Below are 13,983 nucleotides of genomic sequence, written 5' to 3' on the forward strand. Positions count from 1 at the left end.
CTGTAGCCTAAGATCATAATGTATGTGAGAGCAGTCCAGTAATTATAAGGTAATAAGTGGTTTTGTAAGTGCTCTAAATTAAAAGGAATTCACAGAGCTGCTGTAAGTCAGAGCTAGACCACTTTCTTTCATATGTTGGCCTAAGACATGACTGTAAGGAAAGTCGAGCCACTTCTAGGGCGCTAATTAGTGTTAACGGATAAAGGTTGTTGTAAAGGAGTTTCTGTATTTCTTAAAGAGGTTGCCGCTAAGTATTAAACAGTCTTGCCTTGCAGTACTGGTGTCTTAGATTGTGTGTTCTTCTTATGTTATGTAGGTTTGGATGTGTAAATGAATTGGCCTCTGGCCACTTTAGCACTAGTGTCCACAAAAAGTTCCTTTTGGGGTAGAGGCCAATGTAAAAAGTTATTTGTAAATCTTTACTATGGCTTTAGTCAGCAGTGGTAAACTTTAAAGGACAACTTAACTTTTGGTAGAGATATTCTCTGTCATTTTCCACCCCCAATAAAACAAACCTTCGGAATCCTTGAGTTTACCCTCATGAGGTTTGCCTGACTCTGCACTAAAACTACTAGCAAAATACATATGTTCCTAGTTTATCCTGACAGTTGGTCTGGTGGCCCATAGCTATCCAGAGATGTACAGACTGAGGCAAAGACAGAGCAACACAGTGACAAACTCCCAAGCAGAGATAAAGGTAAGTATTTTATCACCTGGGCTTCACTGAGGGAGGTGTAAGAAACATTGAAGGATAACTTAACTGAAAGTAGAGTTGTCCTTTAACTTTATATTTCTATATCTAATTTTTTCACTACAAAGCTTGGCTTTTGTGTTTCTTTTGAGGTTGTAAGCCACTAGCCAAGATAAGTTGAAATCAACAGTTGATAAATGGTTATATATATTTTTTTTTTTAATCAGGTAAAGGTTTATTGAGATATCACAAATGTGAACAACCAGACATTAAATGTACATGTTGTTCAAATCAGACTTTAACTCAACATACTAGTATTGTAGTTCATGTCACGGGAATGCTTTAAGCGCCCTTTAGAGCCATATCTAGGGCCGTGCACAACCGGGACACTAGGGCCACCATAACAAAACAGGTAGACAAGCATTAAACATTTAGAAAGCAAGGGCATACAAATTTCAGCCAAACCATTACCAGCTAAATTAAACATATTCATTTTTGTAATATCATATTTCACAACAATAACCTGTCCATTACTAAACTGGGGCCAAACTGGGAGAAGCCAACCGACTACTCCATACCTTCTCAAATTTGGAAAGCTGCCCCTTTGCTGATATGACAGCTTTTCTAACCTCAATGTTGTGCCATCTGTGCAAGCCACATTTAAGGCAAAGGGGGGTTACTGGAAGTTCAATGAAGTAAAATGAGCCTGCAAGCCTGAAACAATGCTCTGGATGTGGTCTCTTTAACATACCTATTTGGTATTACAGCATCATGCAAACCTAATATACAGTGTTTAGGATCCATGTCTATGGAGATCTGAAATGTGGAGTTCACCGTAGTAACCACATCATTCCAGTAGTGATGAAGCTTTGGGCACCTCCATAGCAAGTTTATTAGGTCCCCTACATCCTTGTTACATCTAGCGCATATGGGGTCAGGGCGTATGCCCATGGAATGTCGCCTTAGTGGGGTACAGTGGACTCTCAATAGAATGTATAATTGTGACAGTCTCTGTAAGATGTTAGGAGAGCACCCCTGCACTGCCTCCAGAGCCTCCTCCTATTGGTCTCCTGGGATATCGCCTATGTCCCTCTCCCACATTTCACATGCAGAGCTAGGTAATTTCTCCAGATATACCCCTGTGAGCATTGCATAGCAGTTGGAGATAAAGCCTTTGGTAGAATATGACTGCTGCGTAATTCTAAAGATGGGGGTCGGTGACATCCCAGAGGCCCCCAGAGACCGCTGAGAATACACCGCGTGTTTCAATTGTAAATATTAAAAGAACATATTAGAGGGAATGCCGTATCTAGACTTCAATTGTGCAAAGAAGATTACATGACCATTAGTCATGATATATTTGATATGCGTCACCCCATACCCTCAACACTGACCTGCATGCTGTAAATTGGCCAATTTAGGGTTGGTTTAGTTATCCCAAATTGGACTGTACTCTGTGTAACCTGTAACTATTTGTAGTTTTTTATCTTTCTCCCATATTTTGTGCATAAGCCTGTAAGTCAGAAACTGTTTATTTGGTTTGGAAAAAAGATGCACATCTAGAACCTTAGCTAAGGTAATGGCCCCACTAATCTGCAACATTACTTAGAGCGTGGTGTCATGAGTTCCATCCTCAGAGGTCTCCCACCAAGTGTTGAATTTGAGACGCAGTGTAATAGTGCCAGGGGTTTGGGAGTGCCAGCCCTCCCCTATCCTTTGGCACTTGTTCTAGTTTAATTCTAGCATTACCTCCTTTCCACAATAGTGTTGACCACACAGAAAATTTTTAACGGGATAACCACCAAGGAGTTATGCAGATGGTAGAGAAGTTGAGGCCTCAAAATCATTTTGACCAGTTTGGCCCTCCCTGTCACAAAGAGCAATAACTTGGTCTAGAGTTTAACCTTGTCAATAAATTATTTTTAATTATTTCAAACTCAAGGAACTTAGGGAGAGGGTGTATCTTTAAGACTACAGGCAGGTCCCAGAGAAAAAAAAAGGGTGAGATCTGACCACCCTACCATGGATTTGCTTTCCTAGTTAGCTTTTTTCTACAGATAAAGAGAACCATAATCTTTACAGTGAGAGAAAGAGAAACAAAGTCTCTAACTTTTAAATTTGAGGTTTACAGTCACTTTAAATGTACAAAATAGCTAAGGAAAGTTCAACTGGATGGCCATTTACAAACCTTAAGGCAACAAGGATGAAATAATTTCACACAAGCAAAATTTAGAGAATGTACCAACAATAATGTCTAAATCATATTTTGTAATGATCTTTTCCTATGGTAACTGGTTTCTGATAAATTATTTTCCTTTATCATCATTCTAAAGAAAAAAATGACATGCCTTCATACCCCTATTGAGGAATGTGATGTAATAATGACTGAGATAGACCAAAATAACATGATCAATTGCAAGGAATTGGAATTTACATGTTTTCTTGCAATCAGTTTCTTTTTTATTTTTGGTTAAGCCTCCAGCACTGCGGTGCGTTCGTCTTCTCGCATGTACAGTTTTGCGATTGACAAGCAGTCTTACCTTTGGGAAAGGGGATTTGTGCTTTTTAAAGTTTTTGTTTACCGTCTGTCTGTAACATTGCTAAATCTCTGTCATGGCCTTATGCTGATTACCTTCATGTACAACAAGAGTTATTGACTGATGGATGAATGATGTGCAGTCTTTAGCCCCTACAGAGCAATCTTAAAGAAAAGGAAGCTTGCTTTTTATTAAACGGAGTCTTCTCTTTTCTCTCCCCCTTATTACCATGCAGGCTTCTCTGCAGAATGTCAAGCAAAGATCGACACATTGATTCCAGCTGCTCGTCATACATCAAGACGGAACCCTCAAGTCCAGCTTCCCTGACGGACAGTATCAACCACCACAGCCCAGGTGGCTCTTCCGACGCCAGCGGAAGCTACAGTTCCACCATGAACGGGCACCAGAATGGACTGGACTCACCACCCTTGTACCCGGCGGCTACAGGCCTTGGTGGCAATGGGCCAGTTAGGAAACGTTACGATGACTGCTCCAGCACCATCGCCGAAGATTCACAGACCAAATGTGAATACATGCTCAATGCAATGCCCAAAAGACTGTGTCTGGTGTGTGGAGACATAGCATCAGGCTACCATTATGGGGTGGCTTCATGTGAGGCCTGTAAGGCTTTTTTCAAAAGGACAATTCAAGGTTGGTGCTTTATTTTTTATCAGACAATATTTATACCCAAATCAAGACATTGTCATGTGATCATCAGTTTTTAAAACGGAATTCCTTACATCAATTTAATGTACTAAAACTGCCCATAAAGGCTAAAAATTATGATGGCCCATTTATCACCAGAGACCTTAGTCAAGTAAACAATTCAATTTGCTAGGTGCACAGTGTAGTTACCCATTGCACCCAGACAGACACCTGACCAATACAAGGTGGATGCTGATTGGATACTAGACTTTGCTCTATGTATATTTATTGATAAAGGCTGCAAGAGTATTATAAAGAAGCCAGTCTTAAAAGAGCTGTTTAGTTTAATCCAATATGACACAGATATTACATTATTGCTGGTATGGTCGAGCTTCCCAATCAAAATGCTTCTGGGTATGGTCTACCTTAGTCAACTGCCAGAAAAGTACTAATACCTAGATACGTTTTTTGCACCTATTCATGTCCATATACCTTTTCAGCTTTTGAGGGGGGAAAGAGGGACTTTTTTTTTAGACCCTGTTAAGTGGTCCATGAAGGTTTAATACACAATTAATGATTAGTTAAATCCACTGAGCCTTTTTTTTTACACTATTTTTCCTTTTTACTGCTATTTCAAAATAATAAAGGCAATAATTTAGAAGGTGTTTTGTGTAGTAATAAACACTAGGCAGGTAAATGGTACATCCAGCTAACACAAGGGACATGGGGACATCTGGTTCCAAAAGAAGGACAGTTCTTCCAAATAAGGGTCAATTAGGAGCTATGTTTCTAGCATATTTTGTCTCCTGAGTCATATTTCATTTCATTGCCAGACTACAGGTACCTGGATATTAACAGGTACCTGTAGTCTGGCAATGAAAATTTACATTTGTGTATATTCTTAACCATTCTTCTTCTATGCAGTAAGTGAGCTTACAAATCCTTAAAGATCACTGTAGCTGCAGGCATTGTGGAGCAGTTAAACCACACATTTCACAATAGAAGTACTGAAATCACAGACCCCCCCCCCCCCTTTAGTTCTTCAGGCAGCAGGTGTTCTAAACTATTAGAAACTTTGTGATTGTAATCTTTGAGAATTAATTACCCCAAAGGTACACTTAAATAGCCATTGCCCTCCTCCTACCACTAACACCACCACCAAAAATGTTTATTGTTTATATATTTCTTGGTTCAAAGTGACCTCCTGAATATTCCACTGTTTCTCTCTGCATTGAAGGAAGGCGTTCAGAGACACATGTCACATGCACTCTATCCACAGTCAATATATGGATTGTAGAGGATGGAAGCTCGAGAGGAAAACAGCCTCAAATGTATTCAGTAAGGCAGTGCAGAGTGCAATTAACATGTGCAAAGTGTTGTAATACAAAGCAGTATACCATAGTGAGATCCACTAAGAAAGGATTCCATTTGGTTTTAGTGGGTTACTGCACTTTTACATCATTGTTGCTCTTTACTCGTGTTACAGAATAAGTTCAAATTAGTGTGCTGACATAAGTATATGACTATTGCAACCATAATTGCTGGCATTTAAAGTGAGACTGCAGGCAGCAGTGCATATATGTGTACTGTCCTACCTGCCAAAAACGTTTTAACTATATTCGGTCAGTCTTGTGATTAGGACTCCCCTGCCAGGCAGTTCAGTCATGTCCCTTGTCCCCACTGCAGTTAAAGTAAACCTATTATAAGAAACCCTGGGCTGTTACTGATAACAGGCTGATCTTTTTTCTTCAAAACTTTCAGTCACTGACCCAGAACAAAAAAAATAGATCAGGACTTTATAAAGGATTTCCAAATCTAAGGCTGGGTTCACACTATTGAAAATTGGATACGGCTTTCCCGGCATCCAATTCGCATGTCAGGAGCCTGTGACAGGCTCTCAATGGAGCTGAATAACACAGCTCCGGATGGGCTGCTGGGCGAATTGCACAGAAGCCCTGTGTGTCTTCTGGTCCATTTCAGGTCCGAATTCAGCCAAAATTTCAGACCAAAATCAGACCTGAAATGGGGAACGGGGACCCCTGCTGTGAGACACTCCGCACGGAGGTGTGAATCCTGCCTTAATGTTTGTTCAGGGTCAATGACCTAGACATTACTAAATCTAGTTGGTCACCATAACAGCCAGGCAGCCAGCATATTCCTAAGGAGACCAACAATGGAAGCCTCTGTATTTTCTTCTTTTTGCTCCCAATGGGTGTGGCATTGACAACCTGGGCTCAGAGGAAGTAGGTTGGATGATGCTGGCCACCATTAAATCTAGAAGAGAAGTGGTGGCTTGGACCAGGAGCTGTAGATCTGTAGAAGACAGTGACAGAGAAGAGGCAAGTATTGCAGCAAAAGCTCTTTTTTAATACTAGTTATGGTGACAGTGGATTTGAAAAAAAAGATTTCTGTTTTAATTATATATTTTAATGAATAGAAAAACAATATCCGCTTTAAAGTTCAGTTGAACTTTTAGTTTAAATTAACTAAACACATTCCATGTGCATCAAAACATTTTGTTTTCTTTAGAAAGCAACCACAGCCAAATACAAAAAGAGTACAAAAGCCTGTGCCCTGCCAAAATGCTACAGAGCGGAATGCTTACTCTCTTGTGTAAAAGCAATGATCTCTCTGCTGAGGTCCAACACCCCCTTGCTGTGTCAGATCTCAAGCTCTGCAGTCAGCAAAGCTCATGCTCCCTGCTAATGGGAGAGTTTTAATTGTGTCTCAAAAGGGGTCTTGTTCAATGTCTGCAGAGAGACCACTGCTTCCACACAGAAAACAAGGGTTCCACTATGCAGTAGTTTACTAAGGGAAAGCCTTTTCTACTCAGCTTATTTCTAATTTAAATGTAAATCTTTGCACACCTTTTGTTTTGATGCATCAGGGATGTATTTAGCTGACTTATAACTGAAAGCTCAGTTGAGCTTTAAAGTGTTTTTTTTTTATTATTAAAATAAAATAAAACATGTCTATATTTACCTGCTCTGTGCAATGCTTTTGCACAGAGCAGCTCCTATCCTCTTCTTCTGTTGTCCCCTGCCGTCACTCCGGGCTCCTCCTCTTCACCAAGTGCCCCCACAGAAAGACACTTTCCATTGGGGCATCCATGTGGGCTTGCTCCCGAATCCTGCTGTTGCGTCTATTGACACAGACAGCCGGACTCGGCCCCTCCCCTGTTCCTGTGCCACAGGTTGTGATTGACAGCAGTGGGAGCCAATGGCTCCTGCTGCTATCAATCTGTCCATTGAAGAGAGGGACAGTGGCTGGAGCCCCTTATGCACATCGCTGGATCAGATTGGGCTCAGGTAGGAAAAAGGGAGGACTGGGGGCTGGAGCTCAAAAGGTTTTTCATCTTAATGCATAGAATGCATTAAGGTGAAAACCCTTAAGGCTTTACAACCAGTTTATTGAAAAGTGCGAAGTAGTAAATATGACCATAAGAGTTGCCTGTCCCACTTGTTGTTGATAGTAATATCATTTCATACATTTGCCCCTTTATGGCCACAGAGGGGTTAATGGGGATGCAATAAGCCAATATAAGATGCTTAAGCCATGAGCAAATATATGTACTACTACTACAGTAATACATTCCCTTCTTATTTTACACACGTACCTGGGCATTCCAACACGTGCAGTTCCCTAATCTTTTTTCATTAACTCCTCTTTTACGTATTCACCACCACAGCAATACACCACAATCTGTAGAAATGTCTAATGTACGCTCAGATTTTCTTACACAGCACCTCCATTAGAATGCGAAATGGGACGATAGCTGTATTTAAATGAAGATAAGTACATTTCCAGATAGAAGATAAACCACTTAATGGACTCTCCACGCGACTAGATTGGCTGCAGCTTATACGTTTGTTTACAGGCACCTGCCCTGGGTCAGCGTACGGCAAACCCGTGCCACTTTTCCATTAGAATGGAGAGTAAATAGAAGCGATCTTTGCGGCTTTTATGCCTTGTGATAACATTTTACTTTTTATCCTAAGTTACGATAAGAGCTGTTATTAACTAGGCATGGCGTCACACCACTAGCAGTTTATCTTGCTGTCCTTCACCTTAGCCTTTTATTCCTAATGCCAACCTAAAGGTGTTACGGTTCTGCCAATAAGTAAGAGTTTCTCTTTCTGAACTTTTTTTTTCTGAAGTGTTGTAAACAAACTAAAGCACCGTGATACATTTTATTATTCTTCATTAAAAATTAAATAATCATGTAAACTCCATTAGATGGAAATGGCAAGTAAAAGCAACAATGAGATCAATACGCTTGAATACAAATTCTTCAATTTTATGTTTCCATTCAAAAGTGACCTTATAAGGTGCATTTCCAGAAATATTTGTCCAGCTCACATGGTGGCTTCCATCTATGGCTACTGTTTTTAAAAGGAAAGTCAACTAGAAAAAGCACAATTGTATTTGAATGAAATTGGTAAAAATATAGAGAGATAAATAAAAAAACTTGCTTGGTGAAAAGGTTAAATAATAACTGATCTTGTTTTCTATTACATTATTATTTTATATTGACTTAACCTGATTTTTTTTTTTTTATCATTTAAATATTTTGTCCTATAGAAGCAGCTGTAGTGATCATGTGGCAGATTTATCTAAAGGAGTAGAGCATGTTCACATTGAAAGAGGATTTTCCCTTACCTTAGTGCATGTGGTGAAAATTCACTTTGCAAAAAACATGTGCCAAGAAAAAAATAAAAGAAAAAAGCACATTTGCTTGCACATGATTGAATGGTAGAGGTCAATACCGCTTCCTCTTATTTACTAAGGAAAGTGAAAATTCCCTTGCAAAGTGAGCATGCTCTACTTTAATAAATCATCCACATTGTGGCTGGTTCTTCCTGAAGGCATGTAATACTTATATTTTTGTTCTTGTTCTGTATTAAAAGTATATATATATATATATATATATATATCTCATTCTGGAACTACATCATATGATATATGCTTAACATATGTCATATGTTTGCACGCCCGCAGGGGGTGAGCGGTGATTGGCGGTGTGCTGTGTCCTTGGGAAACAGGGCATCCCCAATCTCGGTAAAGAGCCGATGACGAGGCTCTTTACTCATGTGATCAGCTGTGTCCAATCACAGCTGATCACATGTAAACAAGGAAATGCCGATTATCGGCTTTCCTTTCTTCACACTGACAGCATGCGAGGAGAGGAGAGATGATCAGCGGCATTTTCTCACAGGGGAGATCTGCACAGATAATCAATGCCCTGATTTCAGTGCAGCCTAAACAGTGCCTAGTAGTGATTTCAGTCAGTGCCCAGCAGCTATGCCAATCAGTGCCCTTCAGTGATGCCAGTCAGTGCTGCCTTTCAGTGCCCATGAGTACCTGCTCATCAGTGCCACCCATCAGTGCTGCCCATCAGTGCCGCCAATCATTGACGATCAGTGCTGCCTATCAGTGCCCATAAGTGCCACCCATCAGTACCACCTATCAGTGCCCATCATTGTTGCATATTAGTGTCTCCTCATCAGTGCCAGCTCGTCAGTGCCCTTTAGTGCCATCTCATTAGTGCCCATCAGTGCAGCCTATCAGTGCCCATCAGTGCAGCCACGTCAGCGCACATCAGTGAAGGAGATAAATTACTTATTTACAAAAACTTTTAACAAACTAAGAAAATGTTGGGTTTTTTTTCAAAATTCTGTGACTTTTTTCATTTTTTCTGGCAAAAAATAAAAAAAACAGTGGTGAATAAATGCCCCCAAAAGAAAGCTATATCTGTTTAAAAAAAAATGATAAAAATTTAGTTTGGGTGCAGTGTTTCATGACCGCACAAATGTCATTCAAAGTGCGACAGCAATGAAAGCTGAAAATTAGTCTGGGCAGGAAGCGGGTGAAAGTACCCAGTATTGAAGTTGGTAATGGGGCCTGGATAGCAGGTTATAACCCTTGGCCACTCTATACCAAGCTATGAAAAATGTTTTGGCTGGAGATACACTTTAAATTATTTTTTTAATTAAAAAAAAAAAACAAAAAAAAAAACAACAGCAAATTATCTTTTTTATATCTTTCTGGAGTTTAGCCTAAAATGACATCATTTATGAACCGAATCTACAAAAGGGGCAATTTTACTTTGTCAGTACTTATAAAAAACACAGACAGTGCTGAAACCTACAAAGTACAGATGGTGATGAGGCATATATGCTATTTTTAAAACAGCGGTACAACCCTTTTAACTGACTTTAGATGTAGCTACTAATGGCATATGCTGTGAATGATCAAATGTCCAGATTTTTACTCGGAAACATTTTGCTAGTAGACATCACCCGGCATTGCTCTGCCAGCTGCAAAACCACATTAGGTTTCTTCTAGGGACAGACAAATTATCTTCTGGCACTTGACAGGGAGGGCTGGCTAGCCCCTGTAAGCCAGAGATCTGTAAGATTCCATTAACAAGTATGTGAGCAAATTACACCGTCTGCAAACTAATTGTGCAAGATTGTTATTTTTGCCATTTTATCTCATTAAAAAAAAATATGCCCAGGATGGTTTTGCTTTGCTTGGGGACCAGCCAAGGGTTATTTTGAATTGTTTTATCGTTTTTGTCATGCCCAGCATAGGCATCCTTGCTACCATGTTGGTTTTGTTCACTTCAAAGCACAAATACATCTGCAATCATGGAGGGAAACAGGCATAAAACAAACTCATACTATGTGCCCAGTTAACCATCTGTCCTTACCCAACCTCATCTGGATGTACGAATGGCCAAATGTTTTTTTTTTTTTTTCTCATGTCACAAGAGCAAATTTTGACATGGTCATGACTATTTTAAAACCCATTGCTTTCCCACCTATAATAATACCCATTAGTGAATGGACATTGGCCTTTGGCCTCTAGGAAGGCACAGGGTAACCTGTGACACACCAGCTGTTTAAGAACTGTGACTCCCAGAATCCCCTGCAGCTGACGGAGGATGCTGGAATTTGTATTTCCACAACAGCTTGAGGACAGCAGACTGCCCATGTTGCATTGCTGAGATGTTCGGCTGCTGATGCTCCTCTTGGGAGGTCGAGCTGTCAGGTAGTGTTTTTTTATTTATCTGGACACTGCTTCCCCAAAAATTGGCATTATTTCATGGAATCTCAAATTAACAGAATTGTTGAATTATAATTTTTTTGTCTGATATACCGAGAACTGTGTAGGAATATGCACAATTGTAATTCCATGCAGACTTGATAAAAAAAATTTACAAACAAATTTTCAGATTCACCTGATTTGTAAATCAACTTGCTTACCACTCTTTTAGAGCCTATCTGTAAACCCCCACCCTCCCCAAAAAAAAAATATATGTATCAAAAATGCCTTCTCATTAGCTTTGTCTATGTGTGCCTGTCATTTATTGTAAAAGGTTTTATTATAGATAAAGTAACTGGTGATCCTGACAGTTAAACTGCCAAATATACCCATCGACTTTATTTTCTTGATGTCCAACCCTAATCTCGAAGGGCGAAGGGCTTTGGTACTTGTTGTGCAGCTCTCAGACCACAGCAGCAAGTAGTGGTAGCAAATAATAATAATATGATAGTTTTTAGAGGAGATGCAATGGTGATTTTAAGCAGTCTCTGATAATATACTCAGTCTCTGTCTGTGTCCTTCAGTATGCATAAAGTCTCCAACCACACCGGTAGCATATCCACAGTCTCCAGCCATCTCCTGTTATATGTCCACAGACAATATTCTGTAGCATTACATACATTGGATATTATGTACAGCCTATTGGTGAACTCAGGGGCCACAGTTGAAGTCCCCAATACATGCATCATAAGTTGACAACCACTTCTTTAGATGCAGGATCTAACTTCAAAAAGTTTAAAAAGTTTGGATAAAGGGAAGAAACAGTAAAACCTGCATTGACACTGGTAACATAACAGAATTTAAAAATTTGTTATAATTGATGTCAGCAACTTAATTTCAAGCATTATTTTTTTTTTTCAGTCAGGGCAAAGTGACAAAGTCAATTGAAAGCCCAACCCCTGACCAATTTATACTTACTTTATCATGCTCCCCCACATTTCCATTACTTCATCTGACGATTGGGATCAGCTCTTGGGAAATACCCAGTGTTTCTGCATATAGTGAGCATGCGACCAAAACAACACAAACAAAAAGAGGAGAGGGCTAGATCCTGATGGCTCTATGCTTCTAACATTTGACAGGTCGTATTTAGAAAGAAGCAGGTCATTGATTTTCTATTACTTTCAATGGGGTTTCTAAGTTCTGCCACCTGCAACTTTTTTCTTATTTGAAAATAATGTGGAAATGTAAGAACTTGATTCGTTTTTTTTTCCCTTTGCTCCCCTTCTGGTAACATTTTTCATAACTTCTTGGCCTAATGAAAGTTTTCATCAGGACAGGAAGTTAGGGGATATCTCCACAATGGGGGCACCAGCAGCAGTTAACCCTGCATCCAAGAACAAAATGTAATATAGTGAAGCTTACCAGTCCAAAGAAACATAAAAAAAAAACATATAAATGAACAAAAAAAATGAGACAGGCTCAATGGACCATTTTTTTCCTATGTTTTTATGTTTCCATGTTCTATATCTATGGAGAAGCAATATTGTCACCCTAGGTAATATGGCTTACAGAATTCCTCCCCCTTTCCCCATCTCCATAATATGGGGGAAGTTTTCCCTAATGAACTGGGGAGGGCTGATTACACTGCTTGAGATTTCAGCACAATAGAGATAGAGTGCACAGGAAGTTGAGAGCTCATTGGAATTCTGGCGGGTCCAATGGGTATTTGTTGCACTTGTCAGATATAACAAAACACTTTCAATTGTATATTTAACAGACCAAAGGGCCCAAATAAGAGTTCATCTTTAGGGTTTACATATTCATTAAGTTCATGATGAATCAAAAAGTTTTTTTTTTTTTCAGGCCTTTTTTTCCATTATTGTTTGAATAGGCAGTTGATCTATAAGTAATTGAATAGCATCTGAAGCATCGAAAAATGTTTACTCTTGACTCCATAGTTGAAAACTACACTAACCTAAGTATAACTGATCATGGAAAAATACCTTTAGCGCCAATCAAAAACTTAGATAAAGAAAACAAGGGTAAATAACTGAAGGGTGTGTGGTTAACTTAACATAAGTGAGTATCGGAGGTGAGATCCAAGCGCCAGGTTTGCTTTCCATCTGTCCAATCTCCCGAACCTACGGCCTTTACACAGGCTCCTACAGCAGATTGCCAATATATAGGAAATTGTGGCAGCCTTATCTTTAATGCTTCACTGTTGACAGACTTCTTTATCATGGCCACTTAACACATTTTCAAGAAACGCACGTCTCCATCTCTTCCCGTCGAATTAGCACTAGCTGAGCATTTGACTCTCGATGCAGTTCTGCAATCCGCTAATGTGATATTTAATGAGGAGCCATCAGTCCGCAGAAAGGAAGTCAATATGAATCAGTGTTTACAAAGTGTGATTAACTCTGAAATATTTCATCAATGCTCAGGTCCCCGGCAGACTCTATGCTAATTACTAAAATGGGCACATGTTTTCCGGGGGGCCACTGATGGACCCTGGGAGCTGCAAACAAGGAGATGTAAGATTGCAATTATGCCCTGACTGTCTCTCTTGACAATTTATGCATTTGCTGAGCTGACCTCCCCCTTCCCGAGAGACCAATAAACAAAATGCATTTTCATTAAGATACTAATGCACTTAATCACGAGGGGGGAAGGGTTACAAAACTAAGGAGAGTTGTGTGCAAGCAAGACAAGGCCTTGCAAAATAGACTTTCTCTTCCCCTTGTAAATGAGCTATGCATTACTCACCACCTCGTTCTCAACCAACAAGACGTCCACGTTTTAATAAATCACTATTGTGGCTTTATTAACCTTTTACTTGCAACTTTTAACCATTAAGTTGGCTGTGAGGCAAAGAGTATGCAAACGCAGAGAGGATGCTGTTTTGTTGCAAGACGTCTGGACCAACAGCTTGACCTACGCCCCCAGCAAGCCTCCTCCATGTATTATCCAAAGAGGACACCAGCTGTCTTGCACAGGCTTCAGAGAATAGACAATGACTTTCAAAGAGAGAGGAAAGAACACAAGTGTCTGTTTCACTAC

General features: G+C 39.8%; 1 protein-coding gene across 4 annotated transcripts in view; it reads left to right on the plus strand.

Moving 5' to 3' along the window:
- The window catches only part of ESRRG (estrogen related receptor gamma), a 286,117-nt gene that overhangs the window by 85,662 nt on the left and 186,472 nt on the right, over positions 1-13,983 (plus strand). For all 4 annotated transcript variants that reach the window (XM_082252325.1, XM_082252327.1, XM_082252326.1 and 1 more), the window contains one exon: positions 3,464-3,879. In XM_082252325.1, the coding sequence (XP_082108451.1) occupies positions 3,464-3,879 (416 nt within the window). The remainder of the gene's footprint in view (positions 1-3,463; positions 3,880-13,983) is intronic.

Source organism: Pelophylax lessonae (genome assembly GCF_965119305.1).
Source record: "Pelophylax lessonae genome assembly, chromosome: 3".
Classification (NCBI taxonomy): domain Eukaryota; kingdom Metazoa; phylum Chordata; class Amphibia; order Anura; family Ranidae; genus Pelophylax; species Pelophylax lessonae.